Below are 26,583 nucleotides of genomic sequence, written 5' to 3' on the forward strand. Positions count from 1 at the left end.
TGCCCAAACTGGGCTGTTTAGAGGCTCCCTCCATCATGAATTGGTCCAAACTGGGGTTTTTAGAGGCTCCCTCCACCATGAATTGGTCCAAACTGGGGTTTTTAGAGGCTCCCTCCACCATGAATTGGTCCAAACTGGGGTTTTTAGAGGCTCCCTCCACCATGAATTTGCCCAAACTGGGCTGTTTAGAGGCTCCCTCCACCATGAATTTGCCCAAACTGGGCTGTTTAGAGGCTCCCTCCACCATGAATTGGTCCAAACTGGGGTTTTTAGAGGCTCCCTCCACCATGAATTGGTCCAAACTGGGGTTTTTAGAGGCTCCCTCCACCATGAATTTGCCCAAACTGGGCTGTTTAGAGGCTCCCTCCACCATGAATTTGCCCACACTGGGCTGTTTAGAGACTCCCTCCACCATGAATTGGTCCAAACTGGGGTTTTTAGAGGCTCCCTCCACCATGAATTGTCCAAACTGGGGGTTTTTAGAGGCTCCCTCCACCATGAATTTGCCCAAACTGGGCTGTTTAGAGGCTCCCTCCACCATGAATTGGTCCAAACTGGGGTTTTTAGAGGCTCCCTCGACCATGAATTGGTCCAAACTGGGCTGTTTAGAGGCTCCCTCCACCATGAATTGGTCCAAACTGGGGTTTTTAGAGGCTCCCTCCACCATGAATTGGTCCAAACTGGGGTTTTTAGAGGCTCCCTCCACCATGAATTTGCCCAAACTGGGCTGTTTAGAGGCTCCCTCCACCATGAATTTACCCAAACTGGGCTGTTTAGAGGCTCCCTCCACCATGAATTGGTCCAAACTGGGGTTTTTAGAGGCTCCCTCCACCATGATTTGGTCCAAACTGGGGGTTTTTAGAGGCTCCCTCCACCATGAATTTGCCCAAACTGGGCTGTTTAGATGCTCCCTCCATCATGAATTGGTCCAAACTGGGGTTTTTAGAGGCTCCCTCCACCATGAATTGGTCCAAACTGGGGTTTTTAGAGGCTCCCTCCACCATGAATTGGTCCAAACTGGGGTTTTTAGAGGCTCCCTCCACCATGAATTTGCCCAAACTGGGCTGTTTAGAGGCTCCCTCCACCATGAATTTGCCCAAACTGGGCTGTTTAGAGGCTCCCTCCACCATGAATTGGTCCAAACTGGGGTTTTTAGAGGCTCCCTCCACCATGAATTGGTCCAAACTGGGGGTTTTTAGAGGCTCCCTCCAGCATGAATTTGCCCAAACTGGGCTGTTTAGAGGCTCCCTCCATCATGAATTGGTCCAAACTGGGGTTTTTAGAGGCTCCCTCCACCATGAATTGGTCCAAACTGGGGTTTTTAGAGGCTCCCTCCACCATGAATTGGTCCAAACTGGGGTTTTTAGAGGCTCCCTCCACCATGAATTGGTCCAAACTGGGGTTTTTAGAGGCTCCCTCCACCATGAATTTGCCCAAACTCTGCTGGTTAGAGGCTCAATCCACCCTGATTTTCAAAACAAATGTTGGTGCCAACCTCAACTTACTACAAGGGCCAAATTCACTGCTGGTGACAAGCTCTCCTCACTGCAAGTGCCAAATACACATGTTTCAAGGTGTTTTCCTACTGTCAGAGAGGTGGTATTGAGTGTGTAAAGTGTGTAGTTGTTAGGCTGTGATGTTGGGGTAATAGAGGGTCTTTGGTGTGTTAGATGCCCCCAGACATGCTTCCCCTGCTGTCCCAGTGTCATTCCAGAGGTGTTGGCATCATTTCCTGGGTTGTCATAGTGGACTTGGTGACCCTCCAGACACGGATTTGGGTTTCCCCCTTAACGAGTATCTGTTCCCCATAGACTATATGATATATGAGCGGCTGTTCGAATCGAATTTCGAACCTCGAACATTTTAGTGTTCGCTCATCTCTAGTTATAGTTATTACACTGGCCACTTCTTTCTTGTAGGATTATATTTAAAACTGTATTACTAGTCTGGCTCTCTCTTCGCTGCTGCCCTGTCGTACATTTCTGGTCCCATCTCCTACTAACCTAGTGACTTTCCTATCTATTTCTATTTTTATTACATCTATCTTTTTACTTTCTAGAGATGCACCCAAGTTGTGGAATTCACTGCCCTAGAACATTAGGCTTGCCCTAGCATACCTTGAAAACTCTTCATCAAAAGCTATGGTCCATAACTTTATTTCAGCTACATTATATAGTCTGTGGCCCACATATAATCTATTATGACCCCACTAGCTACCTCCTATTTCATAGAAATTGTAAGCTGTAACAGACAGGAACTGCTCTACTTCTCTTTTTACATTTTCTTTATACTTTAAAAATACAAAGTGATGGGGAATATAAATACCAAAAACATTAGACACATGGGTTATTATTATTATTATTATTATTAATATTATTATTATTATTATTATCATTAAAACTCTAAATGATAGCCCTAAATGATAATGCCGGATGCTATTTTGTTTGTCACATTGTGTCATAATTTAGTTACTCTTTACCCTGTTCCTGAACAGATTGAAGTAGATACTATCGCTCCTAAGCATAATAAGCCAAAACTACCAACAACTGAAGGTCTCAAAACTACCACGCTTGCTTCAATCCCAACAATCCCAACAAAGCCAGCTGAACCCGACATCTTTGGATCTTTGACAGAACAAGGTCAGTACAGTAAAATCCTCAAAAAGCATGTACTTTAAACTTACTTTTGTAGGATCCCAGTAGTCTTTCATTGTGTAGAATTATGCTGATAGTACAGTATGTACACTCAAGTATAAAAAACATGTCTTGCATATGTTACTACATTTTTCCAACTGTATCTCTTTATCTCTAGTCATCCCCAGGACAAATAAGCAGTGAATATCGCATGAGATTGTCCCCAATACTACACATATCCTCCTAATAGTAGATATCAATACCTGCACTGATATGAAACTGTAGAGACTGTACGTTAATGGTTCCTATCAGTTAGAACCAGCTTCGAATTGCTCATGGAAAACAAATGTTTTCAAGTGTAACTAAACTTTTGGACAAGTTTTGATTTCTGGCAGTATTTATATAATTAATACCTTTTGTAATATACTTTATTAACACAATTTGGCTCCTTTCTATGACATCCTGTGTTTTTTTTATCTTTCCCTTGCTTCTGTATTGAGAGCTGTTCCTGCCTTTCACTGAATGTTACTGTGTACATGCGTACGGGCTGTGTAACATGTAGAGAAAATAAGGGGGGGGTCACTTCAAACAGTTATATCTCGGACATTATAAAACATACAAACTTGCTTTTAGTATCATATGAAAGAGGAGATTATTTTTTTCCCACCAATGACACTAGAGCTATCTAAATTATTTTCAGAGATGTCACTGTTTGAAAACACAGTCGGGATTAGGATTAGGATTTATATGCAGCTGTATAATATATGATATAAAAATACCAATCCAAACTGTGTTTTCAATCAGTGATACCTCTGGAAATATTTTCGCATTGCAACCTTAATGTCTTAGAGTTTCCTCTTTCTTATGATACAAAAAGAAAGTTTGTATGCTTTATAATGTCCAAAAGATAACGGTTTGAAGTGATGCTCCCCTACCTCATTTTCTCTTCCTCTTACACAGCCCCATACACAGTAACATTCAGTGAGAAGCAGACACAGCTCTCAATAAATAAAAAAAGAGAAAGAAAAATTGCAGGAAACAAAATTTGTTAATAAAATATATTACAAAATGACCCAGATACTGCCAGAAAATCAAAGTTGTCCGAAAGTTTAGTTACGCTTTAAGACAGAAGTGCCTTAAATAAAAGCATCTATAAGATGCAACCTCCCTGAACTAAAAATTGGGGATACTATAGGTCTCTCCCACACACCTTTGCAAAAGGACTATTTCAGAAGGTGAGCTCTGTCAATCTGTTCTTCAGATAGTGATGCTAAAGGTAAATAAAGACAATAAGATCCCCTGGACAAATTGAAGGAAAAAGCATAATGGTGATTGCTCAATGTTGAGAAAGTTAAAATGGAAGCGTTATGAAGAGTGCAAAGCATGTTTTCTTGTGATTGTCACGTACAAAGTATATTATAACCGTACAGTTGCTTCGCACAGGTCATTGGCATAACCTATTAATTAAGACCTGAAAAGTAGAATTCTATGGATTTATGAGTTTTTCTTCGTAAATTGCTAAATGTAAAATGCATAACTCCATTTAAAGTGTAACTTAACTTTTGGACTTCTGATTTTCTGGCAGTATCTGTGTCATTAATATATGTTGTATTTTATTTTATTAACAAATTGTGTCTCCTTCTTGTGAAATACTGCATCTTGTTATCCTTCCCCTTGATTCTGTATAAACAGTTGTTTCTGCCGCTCACTGTTAATGGAGTATGAGCTTGAAGTACAGGTGTGTGTATAATGTAGAGAAAATTAGGGTAGGGGATAGTCACTTCAAACAGTTATATCTTGGATGTAGGGTTGAGCGATCAGGATCAGAAAAGATCAGATCCCGATCGGCGATCGAGTAAATTTCACGATAGCGATCGGGTTCCGATTCCGTCTAAAAAATAATATAATAATAATACATTTTATTTATATAGCGCCAACATATTCCGCAGCACTGTACAATTTATAGGGTTCAGATACAGACATACATAACAAAGAACGTCATTTCACACAATGGGACTGAGGGCCCTGCTCAAAAGAGCTTACAATCTATGAGGTAGAGGGGGTGACACAAGAGGTAGCAGGGGCGGCATTGCTTATACAGTGTTCAGACAATTTTTTGCATTAGGAATTGTGATAGGCTAGTCTGAAAAGATGCATCTTTAGTTTGCGTTTGAAACTGTAGAAGTTGGGAGTTAATCTTATTGTCCGGGGTAGAGCATTCCAGAGAAGTGGTGCAGCTCGGGAGAAGTCTTGTATACGAGCGTGGGAGGTTCTGATAATAGAGGATGTAAGTGTTAGATCATTGAGTGAGCGGAAAGGGCGTATTCTGGAGATGTTTTTGAGGTGGAGGTGACATGAACGTGCGAGTGATTCAATGTGAGGGGTGAAGGAAAGGTCTGCGTCAAATATGATCCCGAGGCAGCGGGCATGCTGCCTAGGAGTTATAGTAAGGCCTGAGACTGCAATGGATATATCAGGGACAGATCTGTTAGATGGTGGAAACAGTAGTAGTTCAGTCTTAGAGAGATTTAGTTTCAGATAGAGCGAGGACATGATATTAGAGACAGCAGAGAGACAGTCACTGGTGTTCTGTATGAGTGCAGGGGTGATGTCACGGGAAGATGTGTATAATTGGGTGTCATCAGCATAAAGATGGTACCTGAAGCCAAATCTGGCGATGATTTGTCCAATGGAGGCTGTGTAGGGAGAAAAGAGCAGGGGGCCGAGGACCGAGCCCTGAGGAACCCCAACAGCAAGGGAAAGAGGGGAGGAAACAGAGCCCGCAAATGATACACTGAAAGTGCGGTCTGAGAGATAAGAGGAGAACCAGGAGAGCGCAGTGTCATTGAGGCCGACTGAGCGGAGCATAGTGAGGAGAAGTTGATGGTCAACAGTGTCAAAAGCTGCAGAGAGGTCCAGAAGAATAAGAAGAGAGAAGTCACCATTGGATTTAGCCTTTAGTAGATCATTAGAGACTTTTGTGAGAGCTGTTTCAGTAGAGTGCAGAGCGCGGAAACCAGATTGTAAGGGGTGAAGCAGAGAGTTAGCAGAGAGATAACGAATTAACCGAGAATAAACCAGGCGTTCCAAAAGTTTAGAGATGAAGGGCAGGTTAGAGACGGGTCGATAGTTAGCAGCACAGGATGGGTCCAGGGAGGGTTTTTTCAGTAGCGGGGTTATAACAGCATGCTTGAAGGAGGATGGGAAGATTCCAGAAGAGAGAGAGAGGTTAAATATTTTAGTAAGGTAAGTAGTGACAGATCGGGAACGGAATTACGATCCCGGTCGCTCAACCGTAGTTACCTGCACAGAACCGCTGCCGCTCCCTGGAGCTCCAAGCCGTTGTTCTCTGTCCTCTCCTCTCTCATTCAGAGCGCTGTGCACGTCCCGCCTCCCTAGGCTAGCGTTACTGATGCTGGGAGTAGGTGGGGCTTGTTGTGGCTTAGTAGAGTGTGGGCAAACGTGGGAGGGGAAACGTGAGTGCAATTTTTGGACTCCACGCTGTGTAGTGAATAGGATCATTTTTAAAATCTGATTTTCGATCATTAAAAAATCCCATTGACTTGCATTAGGATCGGAATTAGGATCGGGTTCCGTTGGAAAATGATTGGAAATCGGATTTTAAAAACGATCCTGAAATCTCAAAATTGGCTCAACCCTACTTGGATGTCATAAAACTTATAAGCTTGTTTTTTGTGTCATATCCTAAAATCAGAACCTAAATCTAAATCTAAAGTTGTCTGAATATTTAGTTACCCTTTAAGAAATACGTAATATATAAAAGTAAAACATTCATTTCATATTTAGAATATCATGTTGGAATTTAATCAGACATTGATCATATCTTTATCTTTTGTGTTTCAATATAGGTCTTCCAACTTGTCTAGTTTGCGTATGCCTTGGTACATCTGTTTATTGTGATGATGTGGATCTGACAACTCTTCCTCCATTACCAAAGGAAACTACCTACTTGTATGCCCGATTTAACAAGATTACACATGTTCAATTGAAAAACTTTGCAGGACTTGGTATGTAATTGTTTGTACATATGTGTCTATGTGTTTGTTCTTATTGATTTGTGTCAAATAGTAACAATAAATGTATTTAAAATAGAGGTAATGCAGTGGCGTAACTACCAGCGTAGCAGGGGTAACGGCTGCCACACGGCCCGGGACATTAGGGGCCCGCTGACAGCCACTACCCCTGCGCGTTTTTTTTTCCTTAACAGGTCGTAAGCGGCTGGAGATACTTCAGCCAGTAACGGGCCCCAGGGCCGGTGTTAGGGGGGGGGAAACTGGGCAATTTCTCAGGGTCCCCATACTTTTCCTACCATAAGGAGAAGATCAGCAGCAGAGAAATCATCTGCAGATGCAGGGGCTGCCGATCGCTTCTTGTTAGTTTCCTGCACACAGCAGCTTCCTGTGAAAAGACCCCAGAGTATAATAATTGTTCATGGGTGTTCATTATGGGACATAATATTGTGTGCAGGGGCCTCTATGGGGCATAATACTGTGTGCAGGGACCACTATGAGGCATAATACTGTGTGCAGGGGCCACTATGGGGCATAATAGAGCGAGCAGGAATGCAGCAGGGGGGGTTGGTCGGTCAAGGTCTTTAGTGTGGGTCAAGAAGGGAGGGCCATGGCAAACGTTCGCCACGGGGCCCCACTATTCCTAGTGTCAACTCTGCTATACCTGAGATCGGACCACAATGGAGACTGTTGTGGACCGATCTTAGACTCCGCCTCCTCCGGCAGAACCAGCGTTGATTGGCCGAATGCTGTACATTGTACGTTGTCGTAGCTCTGCTGCATCTCAGGTGTAGCAGAGCTCAGCGCACGGCCAGTTCTGCTGCATCTCAGGTGTAGCAAAGCTGTGTCAACTCTGCTATACCTGAGATCGGACCACAATGGAGCTGTTAGGAGTATTTAGGTTCTTTACTTTCTATTTTTCTTACCTGGGGAGTTTTTGGCTGCGCGGTGTCTGGGGTGGCATCCTGGCGCTGCGGGGTTGTCCTGTCGTGAGTATTGGTGCACACCTTCTGACTTGCACGTGCGCACTGATGGTAGGCAGCTTTATCTCCTGGTTGATTAGTCTGTCCTCCCATTTGCACCTGGGAGGAGTGGTCTCTACTCTGTATTTAAACCCATGCCTCCCATGGTTCTGTGCTGAGTGTCGCTTTTACAGAGCTAGGCCTTAGCAGGAGGAGTAGGTGGTGTTCTGGGATAGAGGAAGTTCCGTGGTTGGTTTTTGGGAGGTTTGGGTGAACGAGTTGGTTTGTGTGTTTTCCCTTCTGTGTTCACCAATCCTCCCTCTGTGTATAATTGACTGTGTGAGTGAATTGCCTTATCCTTTGATTTCTACTCAGTTTCCCTGTGTTTGTTTCCTAGTGTATGGTTCCTTCCCATATTGGTTTGGGGGAATCCTTTCCCACATGTTTCCTGTGTGCTGCTTGTGGTGTTAGTCAGCGCACACCCTTGTCAGTCCCTGTCAGTAGCAGCTTCACTTGTTCGTTAGGGGTGACCCCCTTTAGTCTCCAGTCCCTAGAGGTCTTATAGGGCATTCCTTCTCCCACTTCCCTCTAGGCCTACGGAATCAGTGAGAGAGGAGCTGTCGGGGTCAGGCTTAGCCTGAGTACAGCCGGCCCACACCCGTGAGGCAGGGACCGGGATAGCTAGTGGGAGTAGTGCAGGGCGAGATTCCCTACTGCTATCCCTTAGCCCCGTTGCAGCTACCTGGACTGACATAACAGGAGCCTGCTGTGGATCTTAGACTCCGCCTCCTCTGGCAGAACCAGCGTTGAATGCTGTACATTGTACGTTGTCGTAGTTCCTGTCCCACCTCCCCTGCACAGTTATTGATGCAAAAAAAGCGCCAGGGAAGGTGGGAGGGGATACGAATTTTTAGTGCGTTTGCCACGTGGTATTGGATTGGAATCGAATGTCTCGAGCATCCTGATATTCGATCGAATACCAATTTGATCGAACGCTGTTCGCTCATTTCTAATAATGACCTGCCAGACAAAGTTGCCATGTTCTTTTTAATGCAAAGTGAAAGCTATAAAAACAAGATGCAAAAAAATATTAGTAGAATTGCAGGATTTTTCAAAAGAGATCCCCAAATATGTAAATAAAAGCTAATCAAAAGATTATATATACCCCAAAATGTGGCTGAATAAAAGCCTTTACATAGTGATGTCAATAGAAAAATAAAGTTATGAGTCTTGGAAGGAAGAGATGAAAAATATGAAAAAAAGTTGCTGAGCATTAACGCCCAGACTACCCCACATCATTAAAAGGATTAAATATTGTTGGTGCTTAGATAGCAGAATGAAAATGTTATGTATAATATTTTCCTGTAAACTTGTAAAAAAAAAATTATTAATGCCATTATTACTACTTTCTTTGTAGACAAACTGAAGTACGTCGATCTCTCAAGTAATTTTATAACCAAGATTGATGATGATACTTTTCACCTGCTGCCATCCCTTCAGGAACTCATCCTATCTGAGAACCAACTGAGGCGTTTGCCTGAGTTGCCCTCAAGTCTTGTTAGACTGAATGTCCAATATAATCAGCTTCAAAGTTCTGGAATTCGGACTGAGTCCTTTAAGGTGACCTACTCAACAATAAGTCTATAGCTACCTCAAAATTGTATTTCTTCCTTGCTTGAATATATTTTGTATATAGTGAAATGTAGTAATCAAATTGTGTATCTTTAATGTTTTTTTAGGACCTTTCACGTCTTCAGTTTCTATACCTTTCAAACAACAAACTGGATTATGTACCTGTACCCCTTCCTGTCAACCTTCGCTCATTTCATCTCCAGGTATTTAGAAATACAAGATGGTAGTATTTGTTGATTATATTTAGGTTTAAAAAGCCTTAACTAGATGAGTATTGATCTGTACTGAATTATTCCTTTTGTAGGCGTATTCCCCAGACCCAATGAAAGACTCCATTTAATAGCCCCCCAAAAAATAAAGATCTACTGCTAAGTTAATACATTGTGAATTTGTGTTAAATTCAGACATCAAAATTCTACAGAAATTGTTAGCAACTTGTTTGTCTCCCATTATCTGAACTGTAGTAAAACCAGACCAAACAGAATTTATTCCTGAAATACTGATTACTTATTACAGAAGTAAAGTATTCCTAACATTCATCCCTTTTTTTTACTTAGACTAATATTCCTTGCAGCGGGCCACAGCAACGCATGATGTTTTTTGTCGCAGCGCTTTTGACAGAGCTTTCTGTTTCCGTTATGCCTGTAGGGAAACTGCCGGCGTCTCTGTAGGTATAATTGACATCAGTGGTGAACCTAGCCTCTCTGCTGCCTGAGGCGGACGATCGAAAGACACGGGGGGGGGGGGGGGGGGGTGATGTTCATCTTATGATCGTCAGCCAAAGACAGCAGGGGGGGGGGACATTACAATAAATACAATGCAGTAATACTCAGGAGACGTCTCCCCACATTTCCAGTCTCTTCCCTTTGGACCGCCATGACCACTTCTTTCAGCTGTGACTTGACTCTGTAAAGTTTGAAACACAGACATCTTTGACTCCTCAATTCTCCACGCTCCCAACCCCTATATATACACATATATATATATATATATATATATATATATATATATATATATATATATATATATACACTCACCGGCCACTTTATTAGGTACACCTGTCCAGCTGCTCGTTAACACTTAATTTCTAATCAGCCAATCACATGGCGGCAAATCAGTGCATTTAGGCATGTAGACATGGTCAAGACAATCTCCTGCAGTTCAAACCGAGCATCAGTATGGGGAAGAAAGGTGATTTGAGTGCCTTTGAACGTGGCATGGTTGTTGGTGCCAGAAGGGCTGGTCTGAGTATTTCAGAAACTGCTGATCTACTGGGATTTTCACGCACAACCATCTCTAGGGTTTACAGAGAATGGTCTGAAAAAGAAAAAACATCCAGTGAGCGGCAGTTCTGTGGGCGGAAATGCGTTGTTGATGCCAGAGGTCAGAGGAGAATGGCCAGACTGGTTCGAGCTGATAGAAAGGCAACAGTGACTCAAATAGCCACCTGTTACAACCAAGGTAGCCAGAAGAGCATCTCTGAACGTACAGTACGTCGAACTTTGAGGCAGATGGGCTACAGCAGCAGAAGACCACACCAGGTGCCACTCTTTTCAGCTAAGAACAGGAAACTGAGGCTACAATTTGCACAAGCTCATCGAAATTGGACAATTGAAGATTGGAAAAACGTTGCCTGGCCTGATGAGTCTCGATTTCTGCTGCGACATTCGGATGGTAGGGTCAGAATTTGGCGTCAACAACATGAAAGCATGGATCCATCCTGCCTTGTATCAACGGTTCAGGCTGGTGGTGGTGGTGTCATGGTGTGGGGAATATTTTCTTGGCACTCTTTGGGCCCCTTGGTACCAATTGAGCATCGTTGCAACGCCAAAGCCTACCTGAGTATTGTTGCTGACCATGTCCATCCCTTTATGACCACAATGTACCCAACATCTGATGGCTACTTTCAGCAGGATAATGCGCCATGTCATAAAGCTGGAATCATCTCAGACTGGTTTCTTGAACATGACAATGAGTTCACTGTACTCCAATGGCCTCCACAGTCACCAGATCTCAATTCAATAGAGCATCTTTGGGATGTGGTGGAACGGGAGATTCGCATCATGGATGTGCAGCCGACAAATCTGTGGCAACTGTGTGATGCCATCATGTCAATATGGACCAAAATCTCTGAGAAATGCTTCCAGCACCTTGTTGAATCTATGCCACGAAGAATTGAGGCAGTTCTGAAGGCAAAAGGGGGTCCAACCCGTTACTAACATGGTGTACCTAATAAAGTGGCCGGTGAGTGTATATATATATATATATATATATATATATATATATATACACACACACATATATATAGATATATATATATATATATATATATATCCCACAGCGGCCCCTGCAGCCTATATTATGCCCCTCAGTGGCACAATAGAGGTTACAGGGGGACTGCTGTGGGGCATAATAGAGGTTACGGGGCCACAGTGGACCCTCCAAGCTCTATTATGCCCCACAGTTGCACATCCATGAACTATTATTATACTCAGGGGTCTTTTCAGAACCCCGAGTATAATAATCGGAGCCCCAGGGGAGATGAGGGAACATAATAAACACTGTTACTCACCTCTCCGGGACCCGATGTTAAAGAGGATCTTTCATGGGTTTGGGCAAAGGCAGTTCTATATACTGCTGGAAAGCTTTCCCGATCTGTGCCCCGGGTGAAGAGCTATTGGTGCCGGTACCGTAACTCTTCACAGTCAGAAGGGCGTTCCTGACAGTCTGTCAGGAACGTCCTTCTTCCCAGCAGCGCCTATAGTGCTGTGCTGTGTGAGCCCCCTCCCTCTGCTCACAGTACTCATCCATAGAAGAGCACTATCAGGAGGAGAGGGAGCGTTCCTCACCGCTCACACAGTACAGCGATATAGGCGCTGCTGGGAAGAAGGACACTCCTGACAGACTGTCAGGGACGCCCTTCTGACTGTGAAGAGCTACGGTACCGGCACCAATAGCTCTTCACCCGGGGCACAGATCGGGAAAGCCGACAGTGCGCTGAATTCAGCGCACTGTCAGCTTTCCAGCGGTATATAAAACTGCCTGTGCTCAAACCCAGTAACAGGCTATTACTACTAGCACAGGCTTCGGGCCTATATGGTACTGCTAGGGCAGGCTTTGGGCCTATATGGTAATATTCCAGACCACGTGACGTCTGGGCATTACCATATAGGCCCGAAGCCTGCTAGGAGTAACATCGGATCCCGGAGAGGTAAGTAACATTGTTTATTATGTTCCCTCACCTCCCCTGGGGCTCCGATTATTATACTCCGAGGTCTGAAAAGACCCCCGGGTATAATAATGGCGGTAGTGGGATCGCGGCCTGCCCGGGCCTACTCACTGCCGGCCTCCGCGGCCTATAGTACAAGGGGAAGCGGGGGCGGCAGTGAGCAGGTCTGGGGAGGTAGGTAAATAGGCCGCTACTTGCTGGAGATATTCCAGCAGGTAGCGGCCTATTATAAAACAAAAAAAGAAGTTTTTATACTTACCGATCTTGTTGTTGCTCCCGCACGTGATGACGCTGCCCACACTGATACCTAGACGTCTGAGTACGTATCAGCGTGCGTAGGCGGCCTAGTGACGCAGATACGTAGACGTCTGAACCAGCGCAGAGAGAAGCAGCTCTCTTGCGCTGGTTCAAAGAAAAAAAAAAAAAAAAGTTAAAAAAAAAAGTCGCCTGTGCGCCACCCCCCTCCCGTGTGCCGCCCGAGGCAGCCGCCTCACGTCGCCTCATTAGAGGTGCGGCGCTGATTGACATACTGCGACTTCCAAAACTACCATACAGTGCTCCACAGTGGCTCCACACAGTATTATATGCCCCCCCCAGTGGCCCCTGCCCAGTATAATATGCCCACAGTGGCTCCCACCCAGTATCATATGCTCCACAGTGGCCCCCACAATATAATATGCTCCACAGTAGCCGCACACAGTATAATATGCTCCACAGTGGCCCACACACAGTATAATATGCTCCACAATGGCCCCCAAACAGTATAATATTCTACCCATGGTGACCCCACCCCACCCAGTATAATATACCCACAGTGGCCCCCACACAGTATAACAGGCTCCACAGTGGCCCACACACAGTATTGCATGCTGTATAATATGTTCCCAATAGATCCCCTAGAGCCAATGCTTTTATTATACTCTGAGGTCTACTCAAGCCTCAGAATATAATAAGTAGAGGCCCAGGGGTAGTGATTAAAAATAACAAACACTTATACTCACCTTACTTCACCTCTCCTGGGCACCCTCACTCTGTGTGGTTCTCTTCAGCATCTACTTCGGTCCACTTCTACCTGCGGCTGAGGTAATTGCACCCAAGACGTCACTATTGGGGCATGTAATTGGGCCTTGTATGGTCACGTGTGGAGTGATGACGACATCGGCTGGAAGAGCTCTAGAGAAAATGCTGGGAATCGTCAGCTGCCAAGGAGAGGTGAGTATAAGTATTTATTTTTAGTCATTTCCCCTGGGCTGGCATCAATTGGACAGAGGCTTGGCAACATGTGACTCATTGCTTCAGTGATACAGACAAAGGAGAGTTAACCCTTTTATTGCCAATAATTTAATTCTAGGTCTGTTTTCCAAAAAAAGCAGTTTGATCTGTCTACAGAGCGTTTATACATAGTTTTTACTGACAGTAAAAAATCTTTTCTCAAGGGACTTTTGAGCAAGAGTTTAAATTTCCTTTAATTAAATGCATACAAACTACTGTTCTAAAAGCAAAACACTGATCTGGCATGAGGTCTAAAAAAATCTCTGTTAGGCTAAGGTCCCACCAAAAGTGCCGTAGAAAAGACCAAGGGGAAATGCATCATTTTTTTCCGCAAAGCCTTTCACAGAAAATCAGCAGTTTTCCTCTGTGGACTTCTGATTCTATTACACCTATATGGAAAATGCCAGTGTTTCCATAGATATAATTGACATGTTATGATTTTCAAAACTGTAAGCTTTTTTGAAATCGCAGCATTTCCACTGTGGATATTTTTCTGCAATGTATGGATGGGATTAGCCAGCATCCCATCCACTTTGCAGGTACTGTAAAAGTGGCATTTTTGGCAGCAGTGTTTCTGTCGTGACCAAAACGCCACATTTTTGCAACGTAGGGCGTAACTAGTAGAGATGATCGAATACCATTCGATTAAGTAGGTATTCATCGAATATTACTGTATTCGACATATTCGATTCCCACGCGGTAAATACAGTAAAAATTCGTATGCCCTCCCACCTTCCCTGGCATTTTTTTGCACCAATAACTGTGGAGGGAAGGTGGGACTGGAAGCAGGAAAACGTAGGCATTGAAAAAAAATAGGAAAAAGTCATTGGCTGGCAAAATCAGGTGACCTCAGATTTATAAGAATAGTGTCAGCCATATTCGTGTCAGATGCGGTTTGGTGAGACAGGGAGAGACATCGTAGTGAGGGTCAGATAGCGATTAGCTTCTGCTAGGCAGGATAAATTAAAATCAACAGCTCTTTTCAGAGCTAAACTGCAGGAAGAGTGTATATACACCAATAGTATATACACTCATCTGCTGAAATTTCACAAAAGACCTTTTTAGGGCTCAAATTCCCTACCACTGGTATACAATATATACCTGTACTATTGTACTTTGCATCCGGTATATACGGTAGTAGATAAATGCTATATATATCTAACCTCCGTGTATACTTTAAAAAAAACCACTTGTATACATCAGTTTGTGGACTCACTCATTCTACCTATCCCATTGGGTGAGAAGCAAGCTGTATACTTTCATCCGGTATATGCGGTAGTGGATATATGCTCAATATATCTACCCTCCAAGTGTATACTTTAAACAAAAACACTTGTATACATCTGAAAATGCGTCATGCTAGCACAAAGGGACGGGGACGAGGACGGGGGCGTGGATATCCAGCTAGGGATCCAGGCCGCGGTCAAGCTACTGCAGATCCAATTGCTACTGGAGAGGGGCAGCCAGCAGTGTGCAGCAGGGTGCAGAGTACAATGCTGATGAGGCCAAGCACCAGGAACCGGTGTTACAATGGCTAGCGGATATTGCTTCCAGCGGCATTTTCACCAGCCAGTCATCCACTACGTCCAGGCGTGTTCCTATCCATGAGTCTGTCTCTCTTGGTGATTTAGTAGTTGTGGACCCACAACCAGCATGTCCCTTCCTCAGTGATAATGACGAGACACAGTTCCATGTTTCTGTTCCAGCTCACAAGTTCCTCGTCCTCCTCCTTCACCATCACCACCATCACCGTTGAAAATCGACATTTAAAACCACCCCATTAAGGCTCACCCCAAGGGCCTGAAAACAAATTTTTTATGGCTCACCCCAAGGGCCAAAAACTAAAACACTGCTGGTGCAAGGCTCAACTCACCCCAAGGATCAAAAACTAAAACACTGCGGGTTAAAGGCTCAACTCACCCCAAGGGCCGAAAAACTAAAACACTGCTGGTGCAAGGCTCAACTCACCCAAAGGGCCAAAAATTAAAACTCTGCTGGTACAAGGCTCAACTCACCTCAAGGACCAAAAACTAAAACACTGCTGGTGCAAGGCTCAATTCACCCAAAGGGCAAAAAACTAAAACACTTCTGGTGCAAGACTCAATTCACCCAAAGGGCCAAAAACTAAAATACTGCTGGTAAAAGGCTCAATTCACCCAAAGGGCCAAAACTAAAACTCTTCTGCTACAAGGCTCAATTCACCCAAAGGGCCAAAAACTAAAACTCTGCTGCTGCAAGGCTCAACTCACCTCAAGGGCCAAAAACACTGCTGGTGCAAGGCTCAAGGGCCAAAAATTAAAACTCTGGTGGTACAAGGCTCAACTCACTCCAAGGATTAAAAACTAAAACACTGCTGGTGCAAGGCTCAATTCACCCAAAGGGCCAAAAACTAAAACGCTGCTGCTACAAGGCTCATCTCACCTCAAGGGCCAAAACCACTGCTGGCTAAACGCTCAATTCACCAAAAGGACCAAAAATTAAAACTGCTGGTACAAGGCTCAACTCCCCCCAAGGGCCAAAAACTAAAACGCTGCTGGTAAAAGGCTCAATTCACCTAAAGGGACAAAAACTAAAACTCTTCTGCTACAAGGCTCAATTAACCCAAAGGCCCAAAAACTAAAACTCTGCTGCTACAAGGCTCAACTCACCTCAAGGGCCAAAACTCTGCTGTTTAAAGGCTCAATTCACCCAAAGGACCAAAAACTAAAACTCTGCTGTTACAAGGCTCAATTCACCCAAAGGGCCAAAAAACTAAATCTCTGCTGGTACAAGGCTCAATTCACCCAAAGGGACAAAAACTATGCTGGTTAAAGGCTCAACTCACCTCAAGGGCCAAAACTCTGCTGTTTAAAGGCTCAATTCACCCAAAGGGCCAAAAACTAAAACTCTGCTGTTACAAGGCTCAATTCACCCAAAGGGCCAAAAAACTAAAACTCTGCTGGTACAAGGCTCAATTCACCCAAAGGGACAAAAACTCTGCTGGTTAAAGGCTCAACTCACCTCAAGGGCCAAAAACTCTGCTGGTAAAAGGCTCAATTCACCCAAATGGCCAAAAACTAAAACTCTGCTACTACAAGGCTAAATTCACCCAAAAGGCCTAATACTCTGCTGGTACAAGATTCAACTCACCCTAAGGGCCTAAAACTCTGCTAGTACAAGGCTCAACTCACCTCAAAGGCCTAAAATTCTGCTACTACAAGGTTCAATTCACTTCAAGGGCTTAATACTCTGCTGGTACAAGGCTAAACTGACTTCAAGGGCCCAATACTCTGCTGGTTTAAGGCTCAATTCACCCCAAAGGCTTGAAGCTAAGTTTGGGAGGGCTCACCCCAAGGGCTTGAAAAGTAAATTTATGTATGGCTCAGCTGAAGGGCCTCTAACTTAATTTGGAAGGGCTCACGTGAAGGGCCAGAAAAGTAATTTTTGGACGTCTCACCACATCACACACACATAAACAATGACAGTTAAGGGTGGGGGTTGTTGGATTTACCATTGCCTATGCCATCTGTGGTTGCCATGGGCATGTTTCTTCAGCTTTAAATTTGTCTTTCTGTCCATACTAATCTAGGGGAAAGAAGGTTTCCAAGTATTTTTCCACTTTCCATATTGAGTTTGGAGTGTCTAGTTGATAGGTTGTGATAGTGGGGTAATACTGGGACTTAGGAGTGTTAGATGCCCCCAGGCATGCTTCCCCTGCTGTCTCAGTTGCATTCCAGAGGTGTTGGCATAATTTCCTGGGGTGTCATTGTGGACTTGGTGACTCTCCTTATTCGAATTGTGGTTTCCCCTGATAGTATATTCCCCATATACTATAATGGAATTCGATATTCTGTCGAATATTGAGGGTCTACTCATTTCGAATATCAAATATTTCACTACTTGCTCATCTCTAGTAACTAGTAATGGCGGGGCTCCAAGGCGAACAATTGACATGCACCACAGTGGCCCCTGCACACAGTATTATGCCCCATAGTTGCCCCTGTACACAGTATTATGCCACATAGTGGCCCTTTTACACACTAGTATGCCCCATAATGGCCCTTGCACACAGTTTTATGCCCCATAGTTACCCCTGCACAAAGTATTATGCACCATAGTGGCCCCTGCACACAATATTAGGCCCCATAGTGGCCCCTGTACACAGTATTATGCCCCATAGTGGCCCCTGCACAAAGTATTATGCCCCATAGTGTCCCATACACAAAGTATTATGCCCCATGGTGGCCCTTGCACACAGTATTATTCACCATAGTGGCTCTTGCCCACAGTATTATGCCCCATTGTGGACCACCCATGCACAATTTTTATGCTCTGGGGTCTTTTCAGACCCCAGAGTATAATAATTGGAGACCCAGTGGAGGATACAAACATAAAAAAACAATGTTACTTATCTTTCCTGGGCTCTGGTGCACTGCCCACTGATGTTGGCCATCTTCAATGATGGAAGAGACATCACTTGAGCTGGGCTTGTGCCATCACCAAGTAGGCCCGAAGCCTGTCGGAGCCCAGGAGAGGTAAGTAACAGGGTTTTTTATGATCCCTCACTTCTCCTAGCCCTCTAATAATTATACTCAGGGGTCTGAAAAGACCCCCATGTATAATGATATCAGTGGTTGTGGGGTTCACAGGCTTTACTTACCGATCCCAGCTCTGCTCACAGCCGCCTCCGCAAAAGGGAAAGCGCCAGTGGCCGTGAGCAGGAGCCAGGATCGTTAAATAAATAGGGTTTGTTTTCTGCTGCAGTTACTCCAGCAGATAACGGCCTATTAAAAAAAAAATTAAATCTGCAGCAGTAGCACGTGCCGCTGTGCCCCCTAATTTCCTGAGCCCAGTGGTAGCCGCTACCGCTGCTATCCCAACAGTTATGACCCTAGGTCAAACAATAAACAGTTTGATTTGGCCTACTAATCTGAAAAAAATTTCCATTTGTTAAAGTGTTTTTTTAATGTTAGCCAATATACATTCAAACTGCTCCCCATTTATTGCTTTTAGTGCTTTCTATGGGTTTTTTTTTAATACTTTTCAAGAAACAAAAACAGTAGTACAATTATTGCCAAAGTACTAAGGGGGAGTTGGGTTTTCAAACTGATCATATGCAAGCTGTCCCCAAGCTGTTTATCTGCAATTCCGGTGTAATCACGGCGGGTGGACAGCAGTGCAAGTGTGAATGCCCCCTAAGCAATGTACAGGAAAATGACTGGAAAAAAAACAGGGCAGGGGACAGGTAAAAGGAAGGGAAGGAGAAAACACTTGTGCAATTATTACTACTAATAATCATCCATAAAGGAATTTGTGTCCAGTAAACAACAATCTGCACTCAGTCTTCCAGCTGGTCTGCAGCTTTAACTCCCACCTGGGCAAGACACTGGTGGTACAATCACTGCTGTGCCACTTAGTGGAATCCACTGCGTTTCGCCAACTGATGGCAGTGCATAGTCTTAAAGGGGTTGTCCCATGAAAAGCATACTATCTGTACTGCTTTGTGGATTTAAGAATTTTCCTAAATACATTGCTTTATCAAAACTGCTTTGTTTGGCCGCTATCTTAATTTATTCACTTCATTGTTGACACTTCGTTTCTATGGCCACTGGGCTTATCTGCTCATTTGCCAAGTTATGTAGCTGCCTGCTCTCAGGGGGGGAGGGAGGGGCTGACAAGAAATGGATCCTCAGATAGGGGAGAGGGAGGTGAGAGCTTCGGGATTACTGTGCTGTCTATCTTCAACTTTTCCACTTATCAGTCAGTTTAATTGAATTTGGCTGATAAGGGCTGAGATAAGGAGTCCATTACTTCTGTATGTAATGCAAGCTGACTCAAATCCAGCTCTGCTACATCAGTTTCCACATCAGCTTCATACTGTAGTAATGCATAGTAGATAGCAGAGCAAGTGAAACCCCGCCCACCAATGTGCCGAGAAATCCAGGATGTGAACAGAGGCCAGAGCCTGCAGGCTGCAGAACAAGAGTTATGGGAATACCCCTTTAATGGTGAATACTTAGCCACTATTATTTCTGTAGGAAAGCTGTCCCTGCTTGATATCGCCATATGGGCCTCTCCTTATAAATGTCTATGTTGGAAAAGATGCACACCACCTTTAACACGTGTTATGGGTAGGAACAATGCATATCTTTCATGGCTCACTTGATCTATGGTTTGAGCATCAGCGGCCACAATGTAGAAATGCAGCAAAGCCTGGTGCGTTCTAGTACTCACATCACCTTATGGGTGCAGGGCAGGCACAGTTTCAAAAGAATAGGGGCGCCTTCACCTCCTGCAGTTTCTCCAGGCTGGATCATTTCCAACCCTCAACTTTATCAGGGCAAGCTTTACATTCTTGCAGCCTTACATGCTTACATTCCCCCTCCTATATTTGAGTGAACTGTGGCACATGCTGGAGCATCAGATAGAGCAGCAGTATATGGTGAATAATTACTGCATGCAACAAAGTACATTTCAAAGCATGAACCTGTATAGATGGTTGTTTCAGGAAAATGTATACGTACCTCAATTGCAGTACCAATAACATATCTACAATGGATAAAATGACAATAAAAGTTGCAACGTTATCTGTAGTCAGATTTCTATTTATATCACATGGGTATTCACCCACTGTTGAGCCACAAACAGGTCAAAAACCAAAATCAAAAACAAAAACGGATTACACATTCGTATTTACACATCCGCCTTTCTCTGCTATTATGCTAGAAATAGATCCAGATTCAGAACCCTCCATACAGTATACTAATACCAAGAATGAAAAAAGGGACTAACATTTGGCATGAAAACTTTGCTCCATCAAAAATTGTCCTTTAGATTTAGGGACTGTTACTATGAATAGTTTAAAACGATATGAAAACAAAAAAGTATGTGTAACCGACGGCTGATTAGCTCCTACAATTCAAAGATAACGCGAGGATACTGATGTTTGATCCAGATAATTATAGTTGAAGCGACAATGCCGACCTTTATACAAATGCTCTGCTCACTACAATGCGCAGAGAGCGCTGACTTCAATACGAGTGTACTGTTCATTTACTGTGCAGAGAGCGCAGGGATGTAATTAGAAGAATGTGTTAAACCATTCTTATTTGATTTGGTCCGAACTTGTTTTTGTAACATCAGCCACTTTATAAACACATTCATTTCAATTAAATCATTCAGATATCCATTTTGATTTGAAAATCTGCTTTGATCAAAACAAAAAGAAACATACAAAAAAACAAACCATCTCATCTGTTTTCACATCCATCTTTTTTACTTGTAAGAAGAAATTCCGCGGTGTTGATATTAAGGAGAGTGGCGTAACGATCATGGTCACAGGGGCGACTGGGCCCAAAGGGGTATGGCTGGGACCCTGGAACACCATTACAGTGGTTCGGGAAAAGCCTTGTTCTCTGACCACTATACATATTGTTAATGGAAAGGGACCCAACCCCCCCACCCCCTACCCTTTCTATTAAATGCCAGCCTAGGAGAGGTGTATAAAAATAAAAAAAAATACTTATACTCACCTGTTCTGGGCTGAACATCCACTTCGGGGCTCTTCCTGCTGGTAACTGAGGTCACGCAAGCAGTCACATGGGGTATGCTAGTGTAATGATATAATCAAGCCCCACATTCCACAGGGACATTTGATTAGGTACACAACATAATCCATATCAAATGTACAGTATAATGGCCTCTTATATTGTAACGTTTTCCTGATCTTGGATGGGTGAAAGAGCTGGCTTTCTGAACTTTCCTGCACTGGGCACATCTAAGGCAGGAAAAAATCCCTGGATTTTGAATGGGGGGTTCAGAGAAGACCTCTGGATGGCCTTTTTGGAGGATATGCCAGTGTTTTTGAATGGAAAGGTTAACCAACCGTACAGATTGAAGAGCTCTGCAGTTGGGGACTCCCTGTCCGTTCTAGTTTTCTCTCCACTTGTGAACCTTGGTACCTACACACTCACAGATACCTAATTCCATCCCTCTTGTTTATATTTGACTTCCATAGGCCTATCTGCCCCCTTGGTATACCATATGCACTTGCATTGTTTACTCCGTATGGACTTCTCTGGTTTTCCTTGAGTCTAACAAACATCCCCCACCCCTTCTCTCCACCCTATCTTCTTTTGTCTTGTTATCTGTTATTGACATGTTTATGTACTCAGATGATGTGGTACTTGGTTTCACTGCATTGCCTGGATTTATCTCTGCAATACCATTTTGTCTCTTCTGTTCGTTCTTTTATGGGGAAAAAAAAGCAGCAAAATCTACAACAAAAAATAAGCTGTGTTTCCATTCCACAATGAGAAACCTTAATGGTGTTCTACCATTAAAAACGTTTTTTCTGTGGATAAGATGTCGGAATAGCCTTTAGATAGGCTATTCGTCTCTTACCTTTAGATGTGATCTCCGCCATGCCATTCCTTAGAAATACCGGTTTTTACCGGTATGTAAATTAGTTCTCTCGCAGCGATGAGGGCCGGTCCCAGTGCTGAAAATGCGATGAGGGCGTCCCCACTGCTGATCGAGAACAGGATCCTGCGACGCCTGCGCATGCGCGCAATTGCAGCCTTGGAACTATGGCAGCCGGCCGGCATGCGCCGTCGGCTCTACTTGTGTCTCACTGGCAGAGCCAACTGCGCAGGCGTTGGAGGTGACGCCGCCGAAGAAAGACGAGGAAAGAAGTGGAGGATCGCGACAGAGATCACATCTAAAGATAAGAGACAAATAGCCTTTCTAAAGGCTATTCCGACGTCTTATCCACAGAAAAAAGGTTTTAATGGTAGAATCCATTTAAGTGTACCAGGATCATGCAGGGCATACTGTATAATGAGAAGTACTGACCTGTACTCTGTGATTTTTGCAGTGAAAGTCACTGCAGAAGGGAAAACAGGATAAGAGCAGAAAATTTTGCTATAAAGACAGTGCCTATTTTATTGTCATGTTGCTTTTAGGTCACTGGTTCTTTAATTGTGTCGCTGCCACATTCTTTAAGATTCTTTAAGCAATCAGATGGGCAACTATCAGATTCCCTGCTGATTGGACACTGGCATATCACATTGTAATACTAAAAATATGGGATGCATGCAGAAGTAATAAGCTCTACTGCTGGGAATCTCCTGTCTAAAAAGAGGTTGTCCAAATTGACCAACCCTTTAAACTTCTTAACTGCAACATATTGGATGAAATGCTTTTAGAAATATAGAAAATGTGTAGTGTTAGGGTCCATTCACACGGAGTAAACACGTTCTCATTTTGGCAAAATACACGTGTAAAGAATACACGTGTAGAAATAAGACTCCCATAGACTTCAATGACATTTTACACGTGTATTTTGCCGTGTTTTTATACACGTGTAAAAAAATGTCTTTGAAGTCAATGGGATTCTTATTTTTACACGTGTATTTTTTACACATGTATTTTGCCAAAATGAGCGCGAGTTTACTCCGTGTGAATGGACCCTTATATATATGTATTTTTTTTTCCCACAGAATAACAACATCCAAACATTGCATAAAGATACTTTCTGTGATAGCCGGAACCCCACTTTCATCAGGCGTGCTTTGGAGGATATTCGACTGGATGCTAATCCAATAAATCTCAGCAAATTTGCAAATGATTATTTCTGTCTAATCAGACTTCCCACTGGGCAGTACTTCTGACCAGGGCAAGTTGTCAACTAAATTTGGTTTGTTCCAAAAATTGTTACTGTTTTCTGTTTTACATACCTACTGTTACCTGTTTTACCTTCTGATTTTACTAAGAATAGAATAAACCATAACATTTTACTTAACATTTACAGCAGGCTATTGTCACGTAAATTTAAAGGGTAACTGAGCGTCCATCAGAAGTTGAAATATCTACAGGGTTTTGCAAGGCAATCTGTTCTATAAGTCTGCATGCATTGTTTATTATCAGTTGTTCTGGTGCTAATAGTCTGATTATGGCTGCAACACATTTACGTTTCTGTCAGGGAGCATGTACAAAAAGGAGCAGCTCAAGAGGACATAATATATTAATAGTGCTATTAAATTAATAGTGGGAGATTTAGGGACACTGGACTGCAAATACAGGTTATGAAACAGCTAAAAATATCCCTTACATAGGAAAAAGAAAATTACAGCATGTCAATAATACTTACCACTGGCAATTTCTGTATAGGTATAATAGGAGAAGAAAGTACACATAGTTTTTCCCTAATTCCACCCCATTATGATTATTTTTTCAGCTTCCCAGTATACTGTACATAATATTAACCCTTTCACTGCTAAGGGTCTCTGGAAATTTTGCACCTCCAGTAGTCAGAACAATTTTCACAGTTTTGAGATGGACAAATCAAGCCTAAATTGCAACATTAAAAAAATCATCCAACCCCCCCATACCTATATATTTTCTTAAAGTAGACACCTGCAGCATTGTCAGAATGCCACCTCATGCGATTTTGATTTAAAGTGAATGTTTTATGAAAAAATGCAAATAAATGTATATTAGTTGTTAAAAGTGTAAACCAAACAATAAATTATATGCATCAAACCTACTAAAAACAAGAGTTCAACATGTGCAGAGTTCATTCATATCACTATGGCCTAAATCTGCATGCACATGTACAGAAAATCACTAGAACTGGAAGGAACAAAAATCTGCTTTGAAGCTGGAAATGTTAAAAAAGTATCATCCTATAAAATGTAGGGATTACACACCGTGAAAAGCATGTCAATCCCTAAAACCTATATTTTTTGAAAGTAGACAACCTGAAATAATTTTTTGAAAAAATGCACTAAAACACATATTTTCACCTAAAACTCAGGTTCTATCTCACAGTCATATACAAAATACATTTAAAATAATAGCTTATGGTGTATACAATGTGTATATATACTATATGTACCGCAAACATCAACTACAACAAGAGCTCAGACTCCCAAAAATACTAATACAGAAGACAAGCAAGATTTTGCTGTTATTCACTAACTAGCTGGTACCCGCGACTTCGTCTGCGGTGATTGTAGAAGTGGGTATATACAGGCGTGGGTAAGGTTTTCGTAGTGTGTATAAGGTATGGGATATGAAATGTAAGTTTGTATCTTGTTTTTGCTGTAATTCAGAGAATACGTGAGACTTTTGTGTTGAAGTTAATTTGTATTTGAGCTGCTATACGGTGTTGTGAGAAACTTTACATAGTGACTTTGGGACAGAGGTATTTGAAGTTAACCCTTTCCCGCCGATGGCATTTTTTGATTTTCGTTTTTGATTCCCCTCCTTCTAAACCCCATAACTTTTTTATTTCTCTGCTCCCAGAGTCATATGAGGTCTTAATTTTTGCGGGAAAAATTTTTCTTCATGATGCCACCATTATTTATTCTATATAATGTACTGGGAAGCAGGGAAAAAATTCAAAATGGGGTGGATTTAAAAAAAAATGCATTTCTGCGACTTTATTACGGGCCTTGGTTTTATGGCGTTCACTGTGCAACCAAAATGACATGTCCCCTGTATTCTGTGTTTCGTTACGATTCCGGGGATACCAAATTTATATGGTTTTAGTTACATTTTGACCCCTTAAAAACAAATCCAAAACTGTTTAAAATTTTTTTTTTGAAAAGTCGCCATATTCCGACAGCCATAACTTTTTTATACGTGCATGTACGGGGATGTATATGGCGTCTTTTTTTGCGGGACTGGGTGTACTTTGTAGTTCTACCATTTTCGGGAAATGTTATTGCTTTGATCACTTTTTATTCAAATTTTTATCAGAATCAAAACAGTGAAAAAACGGCGGTTTGGCACTTTTGACCATTTTTCCCGCTACGGCGTTTACCGAACAGGAAAAATATTTGTATAGCTTTGTAGAGCGGGCGATTTTGGACGCGGGGATACCTAACATGTATGTGTTTCACAGTTTTTAACTACTTTTATATGTGTTCTAGGGAAAGGGAGGTGATTTGAATTTTTAATCCTTTTTTTTTTGTTTTAAATATTTTTTTTAACTTTTTTTAAACTTTTTTTTTTGCATTCATTAGACCGCCTAGGGGTATTGACATGGGTGGGCGGTGTGGCGGATTGTCAGAGCGGTGGGGGTTGGCAAACATGGCTGCTCCGGAGCGTTAAAGAGAGCCTCCTGGAGTATCGTTAAGGGGAGGGGCAAAGTGGTAAAGTATATGTATATGTGATTGTGTGGGGTTAGGAGCTAGGCTGCAGAGGGCAATATGAATTTTGTGGCTTGCTATGGTCCAAAGTGTGTGAGATTGCAGAGATGGTGATGTGAGTTTGGGGTTTGTGGGGGTCCTGGGAAAAACGTATGTGCGCTATTGTGACGAAAAGCAGCCTATTGCACAATGGGGTGTATTAACTATGTTTGTGGAAAATTTCAGCCAAATCGGTCGAGCGGGTTTTGCGTGATTGACTAGCAAACATCCGAACACACAAACCCACAAACATCCAAACTCACAAACTTTCACATTTATAATATTAATAGGATATGAAGAGCTCAACGGAAAAATGGCCTAAGTCCACATTTTGTCATATTTCAAATTATTACCTAGAAAGCTTCTTTGTACCTCGTTCTATGCATTGGGTTTACAAGGTACCTAGGATTAATGACCTAAGTCCATATATTTCAATGCAGAAGAATTTACATTCAATGGAATAATGGCCTAAGTCCAATACAAACTTACTTACTTCACTCTCATTGGTCATTTTTTCATTGAAATCGTGACTTCCGGTCTGTTGTTTATATTAGTGTAAAAATTATGTCTTATTGTTTAAAAGGCTCTAAATCGACTTTTGCACATATTTAGCGCCGAAAAGGGAGGCAGGTAATTATTATTCTTCATCGT

General features: G+C 42.7%; 1 protein-coding gene across 1 annotated transcript in view; it reads left to right on the forward strand.

The window, feature by feature from the left end:
* The window catches only part of OPTC (opticin), an 89,832-nt gene extending 66,311 nt beyond the window's left edge, over positions 1 to 23,521 (forward strand). Inside the window, exons 3-7 of the mRNA XM_075264349.1 lie at positions 2,495 to 2,639; positions 6,503 to 6,661; positions 9,044 to 9,246; positions 9,366 to 9,461; positions 23,239 to 23,521. Of these exons, the coding sequence (XP_075120450.1) occupies positions 2,495 to 2,639; positions 6,503 to 6,661; positions 9,044 to 9,246; positions 9,366 to 9,461; positions 23,239 to 23,409 (774 nt within the window). The 3' untranslated portion in view covers positions 23,410 to 23,521. The remainder of the gene's footprint in view (positions 1 to 2,494; positions 2,640 to 6,502; positions 6,662 to 9,043; positions 9,247 to 9,365; positions 9,462 to 23,238) is intronic.
* The last annotated feature ends 3,062 nt before the right edge of the window (positions 23,522 to 26,583 follow it).

This window comes from Leptodactylus fuscus, chromosome 2 (assembly GCF_031893055.1).
Source record: "Leptodactylus fuscus isolate aLepFus1 chromosome 2, aLepFus1.hap2, whole genome shotgun sequence".
Lineage (NCBI taxonomy): Eukaryota > Metazoa > Chordata > Amphibia > Anura > Leptodactylidae > Leptodactylus > Leptodactylus fuscus.